Genomic DNA, 23,314 nt, shown 5'->3' with positions numbered 1-23,314 from the left:
AGAGACAGAGAGAGACAGAACATAAGTGGGGGAGGGGCAGAGAGAGAAGGAGATACAGAATCCGAAGCAGGCTCCAAGCTCCAGGCTCCAAGCTGTCAGCACAGAGCCCATCGCGGGGCTTGAACCCACAAACTGTGAGATCATGACCTGAGCCAAAGTTGGATGCTTAACTGACTGAGCAACCCAGGCCCATGTCATTCTGCTTCTTGAACCTAGACTCAGTTTCCTCCACTTTGAACCAGATTTTTTTTTGTATTTATCCAGAAAGCTTTAAACTTGAAATATCTTTCCATTATGAAGGTTCTATTTATTGTTTTCTCAAACGTTATACTGAATATACTCTCCCAAGTGACTGTAATGTTTTCTATCCTTCTATAAAATAACTATGAATACCTTTTGTATTTGTAGTTTCTAGAAACCTTTTGGAATAACAGCATTCTCTTAAATGACTAATTACCCCAAATCTGATGCCTGTGTAATGCTATCCAGCAAGCAGCTGGCTTCGTATGAAGAGAGGCTAAGAGCTCTTTTTTGTCTTGTTCATTTAAAATCATTTGCTTCTTATTTAATATCTCTAAAGAACGCAGTCACATCATAGTAGAATTTGCTGTTGTAAATTTTGGATTGTTTCCATGGGTTCCGCCTTACATCTGCATGGTGTTTAAAGCCAATGCTTCCTTTCTTTTTGTAGGCATTTAGGGCCTTTTGCCTCATAATCCAATGTCATGCTGAATGACAGAAAATTGAAGTTGAATTTATTTCACTATAGAGAAGGACTGCACAGAACAATACACTTATTTAAGAACTCCTTGCCTCAGGAACTGAAGGAGCGGTCTTGTGCAGGTGGCTTAATGTTTCTGGTTCTTATCCTAACTGTGCTCCTTTATTAAGGACAGGAACTGGGGACTCTGCTTCCAAAAACAAAACAACCCTACTAGTCTACCAGAACCAATAATAAACTAATAGTATGTTTATTTCTCATTCGGAACAGTGAAGACAGGTTCTGTGCGTTTTCAAAATTATTCTTAGAACTTCTTTATTAGAGAAAATGTAACCAAAAGTAAAAACCAAGCAACAACAATAACAACAAAAAACATCCATGAAAATATATTAACTCTTAATTATACACTGCTGGTCTGTTTACATTAGGGATTATTCATAATGAATCCTTTTCTTTCCTCAATTCTATGTGTATCTTCTCTGTTTATATAAAGTGATTTCTTTGTTGACACTACTTGTATTTTCTGTTTCTACTTACTTCACATGGCAACCTTCTATAGTTTCTGTGTTGTAGAGTAAAATATTTATTTCTTTTCCCTGTTTTGACTCAAAGATGCTGTAAATACACAGTAAATTTTCTAAAGGAAGTGGCTTCTTTGCTCATCAGGCACTGTGAATTAGACTAAGCTGTCTATGCTTATCTTGAAACAGGGAGAAAGGGAGATTCGGGTGGGTATGCAGAGAAAATAATACTGGAAAGTATAGTGGGTCATGACTGTAGTTTTTTTTCCCTTAAACTTAGTAAATTCTGGAACTATGATGCACAAGTATATTCAAATGTAATCTTAAGAAAACTTTCCAGTGCTGTAAACATGCTGTCATTTTTACTATCTACTGTTCTACTAATTAGCAGGTAATTGGGAACTGGATAAAATTCACATATCTATACCAATTACCTGGAGTTTGTTTTCAAGATAATCAATTCTTCCTCTTAATAATAGCTGTACTTAGGAGTGATAGCATGAAGTTTATTAGATGAGCTCAGACCCATGCTTTATCTAGTTTATGTCCTGACAGAAGCACCAAAGGACATTAATAAGAAGGCATAATAGTTCTCTCTGGTGTCAGACACATAAAATTGGTCACAATGATACCATATTTGTCTTAATATCTTTCATTAATTATATTAAATTTTGAATTTTCAGGGGTGCCTGGGTGGCTCAGTTGGTTAACCATCCGACTTCAGCTCAGGTCATGATCTCGCGGACTGTGAGTTTGAGTCCCGCGTCGGGCTCTGTGCTGATGACAGCTCAGAGCCTGGAGCCTGTTTCAGATTCTGTGTCTCCCTCTCTCTCTGACCTTCCCCCCCCCCCGTTCATGCTGTCTCCCTCTGTCTCAAAAATAAATAAAGGTTAAAAAAATTTTTTTTTTAAAAAGTGTTTTAAAATTTTGAATTTCCAAAAATTAAATCTGGGGCACCTGGGTGGCTTAGTCGGTTAAGCGTCCGACTTCAGCTTAGGTCATGATCTCAGGGTCCGTGAGATCGAGCCCCGCGTCGGCTCTGGGCTGATGGCTCAGAGCTTGGAGCCTGCTTCCGGTTCTGTGTCTCCCTCTCTCTCTGCCCCTCCCCCGTTCATACTCTGTCTCTCTCTGTCTCAAAAATAAATAAACGTTAAAAAAAATTTTTTTTAAATTAAATCTAAACCACCTCCTGGGGTTAGATATTCTAATTTACTATGTATTTTATGCAAAATAATACTTTTCATTTGTTAAGTATCTCTCTTGGAAGATTCTCAGATATGTTAAATAGATCTATAGCTACACTAACCATACTTTCATGAACAAATATCATATCCCCTTGCAGCTTTTATAGTTTGAGAGTCCATGTAGGAGAGTTAGAAAGATAAGGACTTTGGGATGAGTTCAACCTGAGTTTGAATCACAGGATCACTTCTAACTAGTTATGTGACCTTTGATAAGTTAGTTACTCAGGTCCTTAGAGTCTTCACTGGTAAAAATAAAATGTGTGCCTGTTTTTCATGGTAGCTGTGACTATGAATGAAATGATATGGGAGAAAGCATTTTTCCTAGTGCCACATAGTGCGTATCAACAAACATTAACCTTCCTCCCTCCTTATTCTTCAGAGGATTTGGTTGAAATCTTTTGGCTGTGTCGTTGTGAATAGAACCTCTCTGCAAATCCATATGGACTTAATAACAAAGCAATACATTGTGTAGCATTCATGAGAAATTGCTTTGTTCCAGAAGGTTGTACTCAAAAATAAATTATCTGTATGTTATCTTTTCCTTCATATAATCACTCAATCACTGGGAAAGGTGTACCCCACAAATATTATCTACCATGTAAGTCCATATTAAATCTTACTTTGAGGGGTTATCCTCTCAAATTGATCACTTAGGCTGAGTTAAAAACCTTCAGTCTAAACTGTTGGCTAATGCATTTATTCATTGGAAGATACCAGGCAAGAGAATCAGAGAAGCTCTCCTTTTATTCTCATTTGAAAAATGGGGCTTATTGCACCAGAGAGAAGTTTGAGAGATAAAATTAAATAATGTATGTGAAAGTACTGGATAAACATAAAGATTTATACTCATGTCTGGAAAATACTTAATTAAAACATTCATTTAGTGTGAATTTGTTTTCTGCTTTAAGCTTTTCTTCATAAAACAAAGAAGGCAGATTGAGGATATATAGAGAAATGTATGGATGCATAAAGATTTTAAAGTTTACTATTAAAAATATGTTATTAAAACATCTGAGCAGCTATAACATAGAAATTTTATAATTCCAGTGTGCTAAATTATCTTCTCCATAGAAACCAGTTAGTCCATTTGTGTCAGTGTGTTTTCTACCCTACTCAAAAAGAGTGCCGACAAGGGCTGTCATTGCATTGGGGGTTCAGATCATAGTTCCCACACACAGGCTAATGGCAAGACCCACTTCATGCAAGCCATTTATTCTTTCTGCTTTAGTTTCAGTTCTGCATCCACACACGTCAGACACCGCTGTGTGAATAATCTTCCTCAAACGCTGCTTGAATTCCCCAGACTATGGAAGCCAATTTCCTGCTTGTATATCTTGGCTTTGAAAGTCATTAAAATGCCTATTAGATGCTACCCAGAGTTAACAAATTCTTTACCGGGAGCAATGCACATGGTTTGTCTATTTCAGTTCTTCCAGCAGGCCTCAGTGATACTTCTCAGTTCCAGACCACAAAAGCAAGCTCAGGCAGTCAGGTGTTTCAGAGATGAGCCACATGATCACATCAACATAGGTGTGTCAGCTACATACATTTCCTTTCAAAACATCAGTAAAATTTAGGCCATTGGGTGTTTGAAAATTAGCAAGATGATGGGGGCAGAAAGAGGCCAATAAATTGGCTCTGTCAAAAACTATTAATTCCTTGGGGTTTCAGAGAAGAGATGAGCTGCATACCCAGGCAAAGTGGAGTTAACAGCGGCAGTATGCTGTAGGAGCTGAGTGGCAATTCTCAAAGAATATGGTTTACACTATGAAAATATCTGGACATTTAGAATATGCTAATCAGATGAATATATTGTGTCATTTCAGGTTTAGAATGTCAAGTAGAGGCACTTGGGCTAAAACATCAGAAGGCAGTGACAGAGATTGACAACTATAAAGAAAAGCTCATGTAAGATGAACATTGAACAACCTGTAAAATTTTTAGAAAGATCCTCCCCCACACCTACCACGTGTTCTCTGTGACTCTTTGGCAGTAATTTAGTTGTGTGAATATGGTCTCCTGCTTTTCTCAGGTACTTTTCTGGCGTATGTTGTATATTAAAGGATCTATAAATATTTTTAAATACATGAAATGTTTCTTTCCCTCAGTAAGAGACTTAACTTATTCTTGTATTAAAGGTTTCCCTGGTTGTTCAAACGTAACTTAATGTGAAATATTCTCTAACTTTTGTCTCTTCACATTTTCTTTCTCTTATCTATCCAGAAGAAACAACTTTTAAGTTGTTTCTTAAAATTACCAATTTTAAGTTCAAAAAGATAGTATTTTGTGAAGAAGTATCTTTGAGTATCTTTGAAATGCTGGAGTACTTACACTTTATATAAATGAGAAAGAAAATATTGGAAAACAACTGATAAGAAAATGCCCTTGTAAAATATCCAGAGAACTAACTTTTTTAGAACAGAAGTTTCAAAAATTACTTTATGGTATAAATATCATACATCTATAATTATAGCACTAAGATAGAATTTGTGTAATCTTTGAAAAATAGATTTTGTTTTCTTTGTGGTATATAATCTGATAGCTCTGGTTTTCAGTTCCTATATTTTGGAAGAATGAATCTCGTAAGAAATATAAATATTTAGAATGCTTAGCAACCAACTGTTGTGTTCACTATGAACTACTCCTAAGAACAATGTGTTTAATAAAATTCTTAGCAGCACAAGGAAGAACAAATTCGAAAATACCCTACCAAAGTGATGTATATGTGAATTATTTGTAGCAAAATAATTTGGTTTTGAAAAACAAGAAAAAGCAAATATTCAAGCTTTATAACACTGTGGTTAATAGTACAGTAAATATAGTAGTTTTGCCATCTGTATATGATGGCTAGGGTTGAAGGAATGAGTGACAGGAGGTCCTTGGATGACTCACTGAGCCCAGGAAGCAACTTTCTGGATGAGAACAAGCATAAAAAAGAGAAGCAAGATGGTGATTGCAAAAAAAAAAAAAAAAAAAAAAAAAAAGAAAGAAAGAAAGAAAAAAAAATCATTCTTCCCCACCCTCTAGTAACATTAGGAAGGGCTTTGGCCATATGGATGCCTCATGTGGAGGACAGCCTACTCAGGCCACAGCTACTGTGTGACTTTGGCTTCTTGTAGCTCAATAAGTGACGAAGGCACATTCCAGGAATAGAAAAGTTGGGCTCGTACCTAACTAAATTAAAAGGGAATTTATGGACCCATCAAGACTCAGCATATGGAACGGAGTCCTGGCAAGTTGGGAGAGAAGCTAACTACAGAAATAAGCATACTGAGGAAAAAGAATAAAGCTCATGGGTTGTGACATGAATTGATTTTTACTGGATAAATTGGCACAGAATTTTCTATATATATAAGGAACATTCCCATTTAATATTGACACATGCTTTGTGGTTTTTTTATTAATTATATTTTTAACATAATTTATAATGTAAGTGCTGAGAAATAAGAGTCAGAGTAGATTGGAGTTGGAGTGAGAAATACCATCTCACTAAAGTCCATCAAATAAATTACCTGGAGGAAATCACTATACAATTGCAGAAATGCTGATACTTTTGTTTCAGTTTCTAAAACTGATGCTTCCTGCTGATATAAGAACTTTTTTGTTTTAATTTGAGAGACAGAGAGAGAGAGAGAATGAGAGAGAGAGAGAGCACACAAGCAGGGGAGAGAGGCAGAAGGAGAGAGGGAAAGAATCTCAGGCTCCACTCTTAGCGTGGAGCCTGACACGAGACTTGATCCCACAACCCTGGGATCATGACCCAAGCAGAAATCAAGAGTCAGATGTTCAACCGATTAAGCCACCCAGGTGCCCCTATAAGAGCTTCTTAAAATTAGAAAATGGGCAGAGTATTCATTTTTTAAAAATTGAGTTATGAAAGAACTGCTTAAATGGCCCCAGTTGTGGGAGACCTTTCTTTATGCTGGCTGTATCTGGCTTTTCCATCTCTACTCCATCTACCCTCCTTTACTATGAGGATAGAGTCGGGTGGGCATGTAGGATCAGAGCTAAGACTGTTCAGCTCAGAGCTCAGGAGGTGTCCAGAAGTCAAAATAATTCACTCAAAATTTTCCATGTACAATTTGTTAATAAATTGGAGATTTACTATCTATATCCAAACCTTTTTGAACTTCCAAAAATTGGAGGTGCTGTGAAATAAAGTTTCTTTAAATTTTTAATCCTCTCCTTTGTGGGGGCTAGAAGTGGAGATGATTTTCACCTATCCAACTTAGGATAGTTTTTTTGTTTCAGGATTTTTAAATGTTTGGATATCAGTTTTGTGGATTTTTACTTAAGGGAAAGAGGCAGTTTTTAAATGGATGAACTTACAAGTTCTTTTTTTCCTAAGATTTATAAGAAAATATTTTCCAAGGTTTGTAAGAACTTGTTATATATTTGAAAACAGATTTAATCAGTAAAGATGTTGAGCTACAAGTAACAAGAGGTAGAGTGGTTTCAGGTTTAGTCGATTGAGTGGCTAAATCATCTTGGATCTTGATGTTCTTTCTGTCTCCATCCTGCTGTCGTTAGCACTGGCTTCACTTCAAGCCTAAGTCCCTTGTGATTATGAGATGACTGCAGTTCCAGGTACCACATCCAAATGTAACCAGCCCAGAGGCAGGAAGGGCCTGTTTTTCTGGTGTCTCCTTAGAAGTGAGAAAAAAATTTTCCCAGGAGCCATCAAACAGCCCTCTCTTTACAGCTCTTTGGCTGAACCCTTTGCATCCCCTCTCCTAAATAATCACTGGCAAGGGGAACAAGACTACCACAATTAGTTTAGACCAAGCAAGATTTATCCTGAAAGAAGATGATAATGGGCTCTATGGCCAGGAAGAAAACTGTAGTCATGTCCAGAAGGTAGTCAGTAATGCTTGCTAAAGTGATAGAGTGTTAATGAGGCTTTAAAAGCTGATGACATGAGGAAGGCCAGGTGAACTTGATGGCCAAGTTCAAGACATGAGGAGGGCCAGTTGTGGTGGACAGAATAATGGCTCCCAAAGATTTTCATGTCCTCATCTGTGAGCATGTTACTCTACATGACAAAAGGAACTTTGCACCTGTGATTAAATTAAGGATTTTGAGAGAGGGAGATTATCCTAGATTATTCAGGCAAGCCAGATGTCATTGCAAAAGTCCTTATAAGAGGAAAACAAGACGGTCAAAGTCACAAAAGTAGATGTGAAGATGGAAGCAATATTTGAAATGTTGTGATTTGCAGGTAGACTAAGGGAGCAGAAGCCAAGGAAGTATGGTGGTGTCTAGAAGCTAGAAAAGTCAAGGACACACATTTTCCCCTGGAACCACCAGAAGGAACACAGCCCTTGTGATGTCTTGATGTTAGGACTTCTTACCTGAAAACTGTAAGATAATCAGTTTGTGTTGTTTTAAACCACTAAGGTTGTGGCAATTTGTTACAGCAACAATAAGAAAATAATACACCAGTGTGTTCAGAGCCTAGTGAGGATTTTGGATTTATGTGGAGGGCGATGGGAAACTATTAGAAGATGTTTGGCAGGAGAGTGAACTGATGTGATTTGTTTTAAAAGGTGGACATGGCAGCAACCTGGAGAGAGGACTGGAGTGGGGGTACGAGAGTAATCAGTGAGACTAGGTGGGATGGCGCACGTTCGCGCAAGTGAGAAGTGACTGGTTGACTGTAAGGCTATAGTGTGGAGATGGAGAGAAATATATGTTGGCTTAATCTACCAGGATTTATTGGTGGAGTGCATGTGACTGGGGAGCAAGAGGACTGGGAAGGAAAGAATAAAGGGTGAGATTTGGGGATTTTTCAACATTAGGGTAGACAATTGAGGGACAGTAGAGTGTAGTGACTAAGAGCCTAGACTCCGGATCCAGACTGCTTCCAGCATTACTACCTAGTAGCTATGTTACTTTGGGCATGTTATTTCTCTCTCTAGTCTCTTTTCTCAACTGTAACAAAGAAGTAAGGGCTGCCTTGAGGTAGCCTGAGATACATAAGTGCTACCCTTTTAATATCACTATTGTGTTGGTATCGTTTGTTGAAGTGGAATAATCTGTAAAAGAAATAGGTATGGGGTGAGGGAGATAAGAAAAACTATGCTTTTGATGTATTAGATTTGGAATGCTTTTTGGACAGCAAAGTGCAAGTATCAAGGAAACAGTTTGAGAATGGCTGTTTCATATGAAGCAGTGGAATGGTATGGAAACTTGCCTTTCAAATCAAGAAAAATATACAATAATTTCACCTTATTTCCTTTACGTTGATTGACGGGGGTAGCAGAAGCCTTTCTAAAGGCTTATTCAAAGCAGTTTAAGAGAAAGGATTAACAGAAGGAATGCAGTGTTTAAAGAGATGTAGGCTTTCTTTCTATTCCCTCCAATTCTCCCTCTCCCCATCCTAATGAGATGAAGAGAACAATTATGTTGTGAAGGATGGACCGTAGAAAGAATGGTTTAACTGGCATGGGGATGAGAGCTGATCATGGTGAGGGGAGTCCTTGGGATGGTAGGCTCCCTAGATTAATTGTCCACGGAGTTAGCAAAATAACCATTGAAAGAACTACTATCCTTGCCTCTGGATTTGAAAAATTGTACATGAGTCTGAACATAGAGTGAATCTCATGGTGGGGCTGCTGAACCTCAAAGAATTTTTTAAAGTTTTAATTTTAATTCCAGTTAGTTAACATAGAGTGTTACATTAGTTTCAGGTGTAGATACGGTGATTCAGCACTTCCATACATTACCCTGTGCTCAAAGCATTTTTTAAAGAAACATTTTTGTTTTTTTTCAAAGCAAATATATAAAAATTGGAAAAGACAGGAATATACAAAAACGAAAATCATAGTTGTATTTTGATAAATCCTTATAGTCCTTTTTTCTAAGGACTTTTTCTTAAAGTCTACTTTTTCTAAGTAATGTATATTTTTAACATGTTTTCATTTAGTGATATACCCATGTCATTACACAATACATTTGTAGAGAACTATTTTTTTTATAATTTTTCCTTTATTTATTTATTTATTTATTTATTTATTTATTGAGAGAGAGAGAGAGAGAGAGAGAGCGCACATGTGAGCAGGGGAGGGGCAGAGAGAGAGAATGAGAGAGAGAATCCTAAGCAGGCTCGGTGCTGTCAGCACAGAGCCCAACATGGGGCTCCATCTCCCAAACCATTGTGACCTGAGCCAAAATCAAGAGTTGGGCACTTAACCAACTGAGCGACCCAGGCACCCCACATTTATAGATAACTATTAAATGGCTGTATAGTATTCCAATCTATGGATGAATTATAACTTGCTTACTAAGCTTTTGTTTTTTAAAATTTCTAAATTTTTCACTTTTATAAATAGGGTACTTTGAAATTCATATAGGTAAATCTTTCTACTCACATGTATTTCCTTTGGATAATTTTGCTTGAATCAAACTTAAATAATGTTAAGGCTTTTAGTGCTTAATGATTCATTGCCTTCCAATAAGATTATACTAATTTTATTCTCAGCAGTGTTTGTAAATAACCATTTCTCCTCTTCCTAGCTCATAGTGGGTATAATAAGTTTAAAAAATACTAGTTTGATGAAAAATTGTACTCCTGCATATTCTACTCTGTGTTCTTTCCTTTGTGACTCACCTGATCATCATCTTTGCCCACTTTCTAATGGCATGTCAATCTTTTCCTTATTCTTTCTTTTCTAATGTTTTATTCAGAAATAACTTCAAACTTAACAAAAAGTTATAAACATAATGGTATTACAAAGAGGACCCAAATGACCTTTATCCAGATTAACATTTTAACCCATTTGCTTTCTTCCTCACCTTTCCTTGCCCCCCTTCCTTCTCTCTCTCTCTCTCTCTCTCTCTACACACACACACACACACACACACACACACACACAATTGTCTTTCCTGAACCATTTGAGGATAAATTACATACAACATGACCCTTTACCTCTAAATACTTCAGTCTGCCTTTCCAGCCTCACTTTCAGTGATACTTTACATAAGGACAGTTATCCCGTGTCATAAATTTACATACTTTAATCTACCACCCATATTCTAATTTTATTAGTTGGTCTTTATAGCATTTTCTCCTCTAGTACAAGACCAGGTAGAGTCAACCTATTTGGCATGTCTCTTGAACCTCCTTAATTCTGGAATATTTCTAGTCTATCTTTGTCTTTTTATGACACTGACATTTTTTTTGAAGAATGCAGAACCTGTCAAACTTTTTTTAAATAAAAAAATTTCATTTACATTGGTGTAATGTTTCCTCTTGATTGGATTAAAAATATGTACTCTCAGCCAGAAAATGACATACGTGGGGAGGTGTCCTTCTCAGGGTATGAATGTCTGCCTGCTCCTCATTTGGTGATGTTAATTTTGATCACCTGGTGAAGGTATTGCTCACTTTGTTCAGTGTATTATTCCTGGGTTTTTTTTGTTCCCTTCCAGTTAGTAAGTGTCTATAAGAGACATCTTAAATACATATAAATACTCTCCTCCTCACCAAAATGTATCCCTAGATGTAGCATCCATTAATGACTTTTGCCTTATCTAAACTTTACCACAGTGATTTCTAAATGATGATTTTTCTGACTCCAGCCATCCCTCTCCATTTATTAGTCCTCAGCATCCTATTTTAAACAAGAGCCTCTCTTCTTATAATTAATATATTTATTTATTCATTCATTCATTTTTTTCAATGGTTTATAATTTATTACTGTACTTAATTATTTTGATACACATATTGTCTAGGCTTAGCCAGTAGGAGCCCCTTCAAGCTGCCTCCTGTGACAATGGAACCTGGTTTCATCATCTTTTATGAGCACTTCCTTACTTTGTGGCATAACAAGATATTTCAGATATACTTACTCTGCTCCAGCCTTGGAATCAGCCATTCTCTGAGTAGCCCTGTTTCCTTTGTATAGGAATGGCCTTAGAGACCAAGATGTAAGTTCCGAGTATGCTCATATGCTCATGTGCTGCTTGATTCTGGTAATGGTTTCATGGCCTTAACACATATGTCAGACATATCAAAGTATATGCACTTAATTGTATGTCAATACAATACCTTAATCTAGTTTTCAAAAACAGGTAATAAAGGAAATAAAATGTTTTAAAAAGACATTTTTACAAAAGAAAAAGTAAAACTAAAATATAGTGCTCAAAGATAAAACTTGGGTAATAAAACTCCAAAGAAAATCAAAGTGATTACCACAAAATTCATGAAAATGGATATTTTGGAGAGGAGGGAGTTAGCTATGATTGGAACCAGGGACATGAAGCTTCTACGGTAGCTGGTCAGGTTTTATGTTTTTACATGAATGGTAGTTATAGGAGTTTTCTCCTTATAACAATTTATTATGTAATTATTTCATGCAGTTCTCTATTGCTTATAATTTTATCATATTTATAATAAAAGTGGTTTAAAAATAAATTAATGTTGTTATGTTCATGATACAAACAATTACTTATTAGAAATTAAAGTCACTCTGCAAGTAGGGCAAACTTATTGACAATCTAACAAACATACTTCATTGTACAGTTTATAGGCTATTTTAAGGTACATTCAGATAATGACTTATTAATAAGCAGCCTACACAAACTTAAACTGGGATATTACTCTTTCTTAATATATTAACTTTTTGAGTATTGTTATAAAACCCAATTATATACAATGAAGACATATGTTTATTTCCGTTTTGGAATTTCCATTTGGTTCATTTTAATGGTTTGTTTTTCTGCTGAGATTTATCATCTTTTCACTAATTAGAGTGGATTTTTCTTTATGTCTTTAAGCAGAGTTGTGACTGCTCTTTGAAAAATCCCTGCCTGCTAATTTCAGTATCTGGGTCATCTCAGAGGTAGTCCCTATTAACTGTCTTTTCTCCTGGGAATAGGTCATGCTTTTCTATTTCTTCCTGCGTTGAGTAATTTTCATTATATTCGGGCATTCTGAATATTATGTTATAGAAATTCTAGATTCTGTTATATTTCTCCAAATACTATTAAAGGTGGGAGTAGGAGTAGTGTTGCTTTAAGCAGGCAGTTAATTTGATTGGCTTTAGACTGTAAACTCTGTCTCTAGGGCAACAGCTCAAATCTCTAATTTTTTTTTATCTTAGGCTGCTTGGATCTGCCCTGTGCATTTTTAGTTCAGGGCTCAGCCAGATGTGTGGGTAGCATCTTTATGCAGTATTGGGACTCTCTGTCTTTGGCTCTCTCCTATTTTGATTCACTCCTAACTTTCTAGCAATTATGGTTGACCCTAACACTGTACTCTCCTTCTTTAGGCCAGATTGAGTGTGTTTTCTATCAGAATGTCAGTTCCTCTGCATGGTGCAGACTGGGGACTCAGGTTTGAAAATCTGACCCCCATGCTGTCACCTCATTCAAGGTGTCAACTTCCCTCCAGAATCTTCTTGCTTTTGTTCACTTTTCAATGCTTTCAAATAGGGGCTTTTCTTTTTAATGTTGTCCAAAGCTTAGACTTTTTATTTATGTGCAGATCAGTCTGATAGGAGCCTACTTAGCAATTATAGCAGTGGCCTGAATATTTATTTCTTTAAAGAAATAATAATATAAATATGCTAAGAAATTTCTTTTTATGGATAAATAAAATGATATAGAAAAACACATTGTTGGACTACAGGTAATTTTTTTGGCAAAGAAAAAAAAACCCTTACTATATATTTCTAACTTCAAGGAAGTATGCATATATAACCACAAATAGGATATAAAGATAATAAGAAAATTAATAAAGGAAAAACATGTTTTTTAAAAAGGGAAACATTTATACTTGAACTATTTTGAAATAAAATATTTGAACTTCTTTCATATTATTTTAGGAATAAATCCAATGAAGCTGATGACTGTCAAAGAGAACTTAGAAAACTGAAGTTTGAATCCATTATTTCTGAGTCACGGTATACACTGCAAATTTTAAATTAATATTTTTAATAATTAAATTTGAAATCATGTTTTAAATAACATTTTATTTGAAATGTACTTAGTTTTTCTTACTGTATTATTTACACATTGAGTACCTAATTTAAGTTTATAATATCTTGAAGTTCATTGATTTTGCCTCTTTCTAGATGGGAAAGTTTTAATACCACAAAACTCTCCATTTTCTTAGTGTGAAAAAAAAATTTTTAAGTTAAAATTATAGTCTTTAGTTTCAAATGAGATTTTCATATATCTTTGATAAACATAAAAATATAGTGTCTAATGTGTATTTTTTTTCCTATTCCATTTTAGGCATACCAGATTGCTTAAAGAGAAAGAGGATTCTTTAATAGCTTGTCAACAAATATATAAAACTTTACAGGAAGAACTGACTGTGAAAGAAAGACAAGAAGAAGACATAAAAAGAAGAATTAACTTTGCAGAAAATGAACTACAGATAACCAAAACTCTTCTGCATCAGACAAAGGAAGAGGTTGTAATGCTGAAAAGTGAAAGGTGCAGTCAACAATAATTTCTTCCAAAAATATTTTGTTTAAGTCAATGTTCCACATATATTTGAAATATCAAAGTCTTACATATACTAATAACAGTAGAATCACAGGATTAAAGAAATATTTCACATGAAAGGCCATCACATCCAACCACCTCCTTTAGTGATTAAACTAAAGCCCCAATTGGTTAAAGAACATGCTTAAAGTCATATAGCTAGTGAAAATAGAGATGGAATCCACATTGTATTTAGTGTTAGATTTTTATTGAAAAGAATCAATGTGTGAAAAGACCATGTATGATACTTATACTACCGAATTTCACCTGGACCAATAATTGGTGGATTCTATCACTTTGCGACACAGAAACATCTTTTTGTATCACTTTTTCCTTTTATTAGCTCCTACTTTTCTTCTCTGTTATTTATCAGTACCTCTTCTTGAGGGCTCTCCACAAACATAACTCTGGTTATCTGGTGTTCAAGTAGTGAAGGGATACTAAAAAGCATGTTCATTTAGTCATCCTGGATATTGTTGCTCAGTTAATTTGTCTTTTTTTTTTTTTATAATTTTTTTTAACGTTTATTTATTTTTGAGACAGAGAGAGACAGAGCATGAACAGGGGAGGGGCAGAGAGAGAGGGAGACACAGAATCTGAAACAGGCTCCAGGTTCTGAGCTGTCAGCACAGAGCCCGACGCGGGGCTCGAACTCACGGACCGCGAGATCATGACCTGAGCCGAAGTCGGCCGCTTAACTGACTGAGCCACCCAGGCACCCCAATTTGTCTTTAAATTAACCTTATTTGTATTTCGTATCTCAACCCTGCTTTCTTTCTTTCTTTTTGTTTTTATTTGCCTGGTATGTCTGTACTCATTCTTTTTGAATTCTTTTGTTTTAAATGTATATCTGATAATATAACATACATTTTGGGGCTTTATTTTATTAGGTTTTATCAAATATAGAAGTCTAATGGGAGATATTATCCCATTTACATTTATTGATATAACTATTATATTCCAAAAGAACACAAGTTCCATAAGGGCAAGAATTTTTGTCTTGTATTATTCTCTGTGCACAAAAGGCAAAATTGGCTGTTTGTTTTCCATTCTTCCTATAATTTTTTTGGTTTATTTTTTGTTTTGCTAATTTCATTTTATGCATATTGGGTTTCTAACTTAGAAGATTTATAATTTTGTTGTTGTTGTTGTTCTTTACAAGGATAGCAATTTGCCCCCAGAGGAAGAGTCTGGGAGTGGCTAGCAAGCAGCTTAGAATTAAGTTAATTGTCTCAGAACTTTCTCATTAACTCTTTGCCCTGGGTCCTATCTGTCTCTGCTTCAGGCTAGGAGGAGTCTGTCCAGTTCACAGGGGAATAATTCTTATCTCTGGTCCATCCCAGGATAAGATGAACACCTGCAGTGCTGATTGCTACCCAGCATTTCTTCCTGATTCAACCATACCAATAATCTGCTTCTTGCAAATATCATATACCTTATAGTTAAATGACTCTTCATTCCACCCCACCACCTCTACCATTTCACAATTACATAGTTGCTCAGCCCATAGCATGTTAGAAGCAGCAATTTCATAAGCAGGGAATTTGTAAGAGCCAGGTTTACTAATAACAAGAAGGAATGGCAGCTGAAAGATTGACCATGCATAGAAGAGAAAAAAACTATAAGTGCAGACTAAAATTTTAAAAGCATTGCAATTTGACCCAATATACGATAGAAACAACCCTACACACATTTGTAATTGTTTCTATATTTATAACATGGGTTTATAACTGATGACCATCGTGATAACCGTGAGTGATAAAGATAAAAATCAGCCATATACTCTACTTAAAAAGTACAGAATCATATATCCTAAGATACCATGAAATAAATAAAAAATGTTTAAATCTTCTGTTCATAACTTTGGTTATCTGAATAATTTTCTTATATCCCTGTATCATCTAAAATACCCCATTTCTAATGATGTCCGATTAATTAGATTTCATTGCTTATCTGAATGACTGCTATCTTCTTTATAGTGGTCATTGAAAAGACCCTGTCTTTGTTCAGACGTCTCTGGAACACTTTTCTGAGGACTGACTTAAGTGCAAATATTTTAGAATATTCTCTGTATGATGTATCTTTGCCCTTTAGGGATGAATTTGATTTTTTAAAACCATATAAGTATGTTCAGTGAAAGCACGTTGAGTGACTACGGAGGGAAGATCTGGGAAATACCATGTAGGATCAAAATTAAATTTTTTTTCTATGCTTACTAAATTATCTCTGGCTGGAATTTGAAGACGGCAGTCTTATGAATGTTTTGAGGATTGACGGCATCATTAGACTAAATATAGAACTTTCTTGGGGGATTGCTTTGAAATACACAATCACCTGGATGTATATGTTTTTCTGTGTTTTAAAAACAGAAATAAAAATGTGCTTATAGATCAGTAAGTTAACATTATCATAGGATTACTCCTAGACATAAATGTCCTTTTTCTTTGTCCTAGGCCACCTTCAAATTTTGTCTTCCTTGTCCTCTGTTGTATCCTCAGAGTATGACACATATCCACTCAATAAATAGAATGAATGGCTTGCTTTGGGTAATTTAGTCAACAGTTGTTTGTTAAGCATTGACTATATGCCAGGTACTATGTACTCTGGGGATATAACAATAAGTCTGAAACATCCCTGTCCTCAAGAAGCTTGCATTCTAATGAGACACATAGTAAAAGGAAAAGTGAAGTGCTAACTAGAATAATTACAGATTGTGACAATGGAAATAAAGTAAGGAAAAGGGTATTGTAGCTGAGACTGATAGAAAAAGGGCCTGATTTGTAAAAGGAGTCATAAAAGTGACTTCTGAGATGATATATAAAGGAAGCCAAGTGAAAGTTACCAGGCCAAAAGCCAGGAAGAGCTTTATAAGCAAAGAACAAGCTTGGTGAGTTCTCAGAAATGGCAGTATGACTGGAGGCCTAGCAAGTGTGAGTGAGGCAGGTGAGAGCCAAATCAGACAGAATCTCTCTGGCCTTTATGGATTTGGCTATTATTTACAATGCAATGAAAAGAAACCATTGAAGGGATTTAAGCAGAGGAGTGACACTGTGGAAAAGTCATTCGGGTCCTGAGTGGAGGTGTGGCAATTGAGCAGTGGGTGCAAGGCAGGTAATTTACTGTTTTTATATTAATAAAAGGATTTTATGTATAGTTAAACCTAACAGACATGAGAAAAATGAAAGCCTTCAGCTCCCACACCCTGCTAGTTTCTGCTGGGTTATTTAAATGTCTGTACCAAATGGATGATGGCAAAACAGCCAGAGCTTACTCTGTGTTGAGCCAAAGGGTAGACACATGAAAGCCCCGTGAAGAGCCTATCTTGAAGAAAAATGACCTTTTGAAAGCTTTTGACACTGCTGTCCAAACCTGCCTTGAAACTTGGTCTTCCTTTGACTACAGGGCCAACCTGTTAACCTGCCCCTTTTCTGTCTCTGTTTTGGTTCTTTCCCATTCCCTCCTCTGATCCCCTGACAGCAGATATTCCTTAAGGTTCATGTATGAACTTGGTTTTCCACTGTCCACTTTCTTCCCTTCAGTAGTAAACTGTCTCTCAGCTGAGCACATTTTCTCTTAAAGCTTTGATTTGAAGTGCCAGTGGGACCTCTATATAGAGGTGTCCCTAAGCAGTTGGAGATGTGAAAGTCCTTCCAAAACAAGAAGCTGGGCTCAGGAAAAACTTTTAAAATAGAAGTGCTTGATAACACTCACAGAGCTTCTTGTTCAGTAGTACTGGGCGGTGTCTGGAAATGGGCTGCACAGCAACGTCCCAAACCACCGTCATGGAAGGACTGCAGCCAACCAGGCTGCCAGATGTGCTCTCCGAAGGCCAAAGCCCAGGTTGCTCCCAGTGACAGCGTGTGCTTCCGTAGACTCAGGCGGTCTCACGTATGTGCTACCCTTCCTCCCTCACCCCACTGATATCAGAAGCTCTGCCAGAACTCCCCTAGGACCACTATGAAAAACGTGCAATTCAGAAGCTATGTAGCTTCAGCAGAGGAGAAAAGGAAGGGGTAAAAAGCCAAAACTGACCCTAGAAAAAAATTGGTAGAACTGAATTTGAGACAAGAAAGGAGTTGGTGACTAGGAAATAGTTGATGGAGAGGACAAATCTATTTAATGAGGTACTGCTTTCTTCCCCTTCCCTCCACTCAGCTGAGGAGGCTTTGTTAGGAGAAGAGCCTCCACTGGAAGGAAGAGAAGTGGGTGCTTCAAGATCACAGATGCTGAGGGTAGAGGTCTGGCCAGCTTGGTCACAGACACACTGAGGCTGGAGAGAGAGGTCTCCTTTGTGGAAGAGGAAGAAGGCAGCAAGGCACAGTGGGCAGCACCAGAGAAAAGTACAGCTGTTTTCTAAATTCTGTACAAAGGCAGCTCTGTGCTCTCATGCTTCTGGGTTACAAGGTCTTATCAGCCAGACCCAGAACTCTGCCCAGAGCCATCCATTTGTGACACTGCCTCGGGACCATAGTGGATCAAGTAGGGTTCTGTGGGCCGGCCTGTAGGCCTAATTCCATTTTATAGAATTTTATTTTATTTCTACAGTAAAATGTGTTTGGAATTCCCTATAACCAGCTTACAGATACGTTCTATAAGGACATATGTGTTTAAGCTTGGAGACTGCCCACATATAACACTTAGAAAAATTTATGCACTAACATGTGGGCTACAACCATACTGCTGAAACTCGCAGCTGTCTATAACAGCTCTCTATGCAGTCCCAAGAGCTGTATTAGCACCATCTTGGTAAGTTCCAAGAGCAAAAATAGAAAAATACTTCCTGTGATTGACTTGCCAGTAACAGGATGGGATTAGTGAAGAACATTGTTGAAGGAAAAGCTTAGTTTCAACCAAAGTTAGGTGGAGGTTGCTTACGTGTAAATTCTTCCGTGAAATAAATAGGTCTGTATCTCTTTATCTAGCTCTTTATCTATTTTAAGCGAAGTTTATTTAAGTGTTCCTTGTTCCTCCAGACAGGTATCTTTTAGGCTATAGGGAAGGGTTTTATTCCCCCTCCCCCACACATGTAACCTTAACTTCTTTACAATTCCTGGGTTCTCTCCTTTCTCTCTTTGTCTTTGGTGTTTGTTTGTTCATTTTTAATTGAAAGCTAGAAACCCTCTCCCCAGAAGAGTATACACAAAATCTAGCACATTTTGGAGGGGGGTAGTTTCATGGAGTTTCCGACTTTTCTGTAAATGACTGACCCCACGATTAAACATGGATGCTTCCTCATGTTCTTTCTCCCCTCTCTCCTCCTTTTCTTCCTCTCCCCGTCCTGTCCTCTCCCTTCCTCCCTCTCAAACTCTCTCACACACAATCCATAGTTATCACAGTTGTGGGGAGCCCTCTAAGGGCTTCTGTTATCATGTCCTGAGCGAGATGCTGTGCAGTGTTATGTGGCACTCCGTGGAAGGAGTAAGGGATCTGAAAACCAATCTGGACTCTGCTGTCCTAGCCACTTGCCACAGGGGAAGGAGCTCAGCTTTTTTGCGTAAGTAAGTATGCCATTCCCCTCTCCCCTTACCAAGCCTTCAGTCTCTAGGTCTGTCCCCACCCAGAGGGAGTATGGTTTCCAATTCACCTCTAATTCCCAGAGGGGAGGTCATTTCCAAATTTGCCCAAAGGCACTGGCTAGCAGAGCTGGGGCCTTCACCTGTGAAGCAGGTATCATTTTCCACAGTTTCCATATGAGGAAAGAGTAAGCAAGGCTATATCTCTCACTCAGGGTCACATAATTGGCAAAGACAGAAATCAAGCTCATTGTGTCTCACCTTATTAACCATCTCCACTATACTTCCCGTAGTTCCCTCAGCATCTGTCTCGAAGGGCTGTTTTGTCACTTCTCTCTGTGTGACTTCTTTCTCATCTTGTAACACTGAGCCTTCGGGGGACTCCCAGCCTTGGAGAAAGCAGGAGAGCCCAGAGTGCTCCCTTTGTGTCTCCTCACCCCCTCTCCTCACTTACCCCACCCTCCAATCTTTCAGGATTCTTCCAATCACTCAGTAAATATTAGATGGTGACTTTTGTCTTCTATTCTCTAGTGTCTTGGCAAAATCAGAAGTGGAGCTGTATCTTCAAAATGAAAATAGAATAATAACATCTCACAACACATTTTAGAAGACAAGAAACTTAGTGTTTACTTAATGAGTCTTGTCATATTTTCATGAAGGTTAAAAAATGAGAAATATAGAATATAAAAAAAGGATTCAGGAGCAGTGAGTGTTTAAAGGGTCTGTTACTTCATGGTACTGTGGCTTACTATAAAAGAATGGACTTTAGAGTTAGGCAAACTTAGGTTTAAATCTCAACTTTACCAGTGATAAGTTTGGACAGCTTAGCCACTTTAAGGCTTTTTCTTTACCTGTAAAATGAGGATAGTAATGATAACCATCTTCTCATGAAGATTGAAGCATCTCGTATTATACCTGGTAGGTTGTAAGGGCTCAGAAAACGATTTCCCTCTCTTTCATTCTTCCTTATGTTGATAACCCGTTAAAGCATCATATCTTATTAATGTTTATACCCTGCACCAGTGCTGTAGGTATTTATTAAATGTCTATTGAATTCAATATTATCTGCTTTACTCTTCAAGTTGTAAAGATTAGTCCATGGAGTGATTCAATTTGGATGCTATCCTATTAGTTTAAAGTATTATGAAACAAAATGTTTTAAGTAATAACATTCTAAAATAATAAACCTTGTCATGCTTTTCTCCCGAGATTCCCCTCTTTCTCTGATTTCTTATCGGCAGCTCTTAGAACAAGAGGCTTGCCAAACTTTTTATGATACCACAGACTTAACTGCTTTTAACTAAGGCAAGAGTTGTGGCAAAATCAAAATTATCTCTTTGATTGACAATGTGAAGACATCTCTAAAAGAACAACTTGTGAAATAGAATTTAAAGCTGTCGTTTGGCATTATGGTTTGACATTTGTTTGCAGTTACGTTTTTAACTGCAATTAAGGGAATCTAGATTTTTGCATGTATATATGAAATTAGATTCTCATTTTCTTTTGGGTCTAAGAATTTTAAAGTTAAAATTTTAAAAATAAATGCTCTTAATTGCTAGAGATCCTAATTTGCCTATTGTGCCAACTCCGGAGATGTTATTTTTAAACAATATTTCATGAAATTGCAGGGTAGAATGCTACAGATAGCCACACCTCTCTCTCCAATATGAAGAGCAAAGGCAGCATAACATACTGCAGGGAGCTCAAGGCTGGTACGAGCTTGAGCTGGCATTGCCTCTTGTGATTTGTGTCACTTTAGATAGTCATTTACTACTTCAGGATCTTGTTTCTTCTAAAACTTAGGGAATTGCCTTCATGTATTATCAAAAAATGGCAAGAAAGAACTACTGCTTCACCAGAGACTAAAACAGTGCCTGATACATAATAGACACTCAATAAATATTTGCTGGATAGATGGATGTATGGATGAGAATTAATTTAACCCCAACTAAACCACTGATTGCAGGATTTTTTTCTAAGTTTATGTATTTATTTCTAAGTAAGAAAATATGTGTGCAAGCAGGGAAGGGACAGAGAGAGAGGGAGAGAGAGAATCCCAAGCAGGCTCCTCACTGTCAGCACAGAGCCTGACACAGGGCTCGAACTCACAAACTGTGAGATCATTACCTGAGCCAAAATCAAGAGTCAGATGCTTAACCAACTGAGCCCCTGATTGCAGGATTTAAAGCCCAAAAGCACCCAGTGTTTCTCTCAGGTCCAGAGAACTTCTGACTTCTCCAAAATCAGAGGTGGGAATACAGTCCAAACAGCTGGGTTCTAGTGATAATCTTCTTTATTGGATTCTTAGTAAAATCTAAATTTAGGACCTAAATCTGCATTGTTTCCTGTAACTCTAAAGTATCTTTATCTCTAGAACTGGTTCTGAAGAAGAAATTAGATGGCTACACATTTGCAGCTTTTTATAACATGGGAAAATATGGAATATGCATCTAACAATGTTTTATTTCTTATCATTCCGCTAGTTTTCTAGCAAAAAAGCTCATGAGAGTCAAAGTTGATCCTTTTTAGTTTCTTTCAACACAAGCTTGTCTTTTCCTCATCAGTGTCTTAAAATGGGTTTGTATTCCTAAACAATGTATAAGCTCTTCCATGTATACCACATAATTGTGGTTTTTATTTTTGGAATCAGAATTATCTTTTTCACGCATGTAATCATCTCCGTATACATTAGTCAGTGCCTGTTTCATGCTAACCAAGGGCAGTAAGTGTTTGTACAGTCATATACGATTATTCTTTCTGCCTTGTCCCACTAAAGAATCATACAAGGGTTCTTAGAGTCTGGATCAGAGGTTCAGCAGGAATCAAAGAGATCTGAAAGTCTTTCTCATTCCTATAGCCATAAATATCAAACAAACTTACCACTTCAGACTTTAAGTTCATAATTTTTCTAAGAGTTCACTGAAAACATCTTGTATTTTCTGGAAATGTCATAGGGAACTTCATAACTATGAAAATTCAGTGAATAATTAGCACTTCATTAACATTGTTTAAACCTTGGCCTGTTATTTTTTAGCGTCTGTAATTTACCAGACTTTCTCAGTTTTTGTTCTGAAAGGAAACATAACAGCACCGGTGTTTTGTACTGGGTCCATCAGAGGAATGTATATGAAATAGATTCTGCTTTTGGTGGTATCTAAATTATAAGTGTCTCCAGAGAGACTGAAATTTGAGCATCTCAAATACTCAGCACCACCCATTTTACAATAAAGGTAACTTCTAGTGTACTAACAGGCACCCATCTGGAAATGTTCGTTGGAATTTTCTAATCAGTAAGACCTCTTCTCAAATGGGAAACCTGGCTTAAGAAATAAAATGGAGTGAATTGTCAAGACTGTGCTGTCTGCTACTTCTAACAAGTGGATGGCCAGCCACATCCATTCTGTATACTGGCATTTTGAAAACCAGGTCAAGTACTGCTTCAGTTTCCTTTGCTACTGCTCCTTATTTGATTAAGTTTACTATTATCAGATTCTAATCTCATACCTAAACTTGTATAATATCACTTGAAGGTAGACTATGGCATTGGTTTTCTATTGCTGCTATAACAACCTCCAATTTAGTGGCTTAAAACATCACAAACTTATTATCTTACAGTCAGAAGTCCAAATGAGTGTTAAGGAACTAAAATCAAGGTGTCACTAGGGTTGGTTCTTTCTGGAGGCTAGAGGGGAGACCCCATTCCTTGCCTCTTCCAGCTTTTAGAGGCTGCTGGCATTCTTTGGATCCTAGCCTCATGAATCTAATCTCTGCTTCCTTTGTCACATCATCACCTTCCCCCATGTTAGTGATCTTGCCTTTCTC

General features: G+C 37.0%; 1 protein-coding gene across 11 annotated transcripts in view; it reads left to right on the top strand.

The window, feature by feature from the left end:
* The window catches only part of LEKR1 (leucine, glutamate and lysine rich 1), a 208,509-nt gene that overhangs the window by 118,191 nt on the left and 67,004 nt on the right, over positions 1–23,314 (top strand). For all 11 annotated transcript variants that reach the window (XR_006222220.1, XR_006222219.1, XM_042999222.1 and 8 more), the window contains 3 exons: positions 4,313–4,394; positions 13,313–13,390; positions 13,725–13,928. Coding sequence is in view for 9 of the 11 variants with exons in the window: in XM_042999222.1 (XP_042855156.1) it covers positions 4,313–4,394; positions 13,313–13,390; positions 13,725–13,928 (364 nt within the window). In the remaining 2 variants the exon portion in view is untranslated. The remainder of the gene's footprint in view (positions 1–4,312; positions 4,395–13,312; positions 13,391–13,724; positions 13,929–23,314) is intronic.

This window comes from Panthera tigris, chromosome C2, assembly GCF_018350195.1.
Source record: "Panthera tigris isolate Pti1 chromosome C2, P.tigris_Pti1_mat1.1, whole genome shotgun sequence".
Classification (NCBI taxonomy): Eukaryota; Metazoa; Chordata; class Mammalia; order Carnivora; family Felidae; genus Panthera; species Panthera tigris.
Note: the sequence above shows the minus strand (reverse complement) of the source record. Positions and strands in the feature narration are given on the sequence as shown.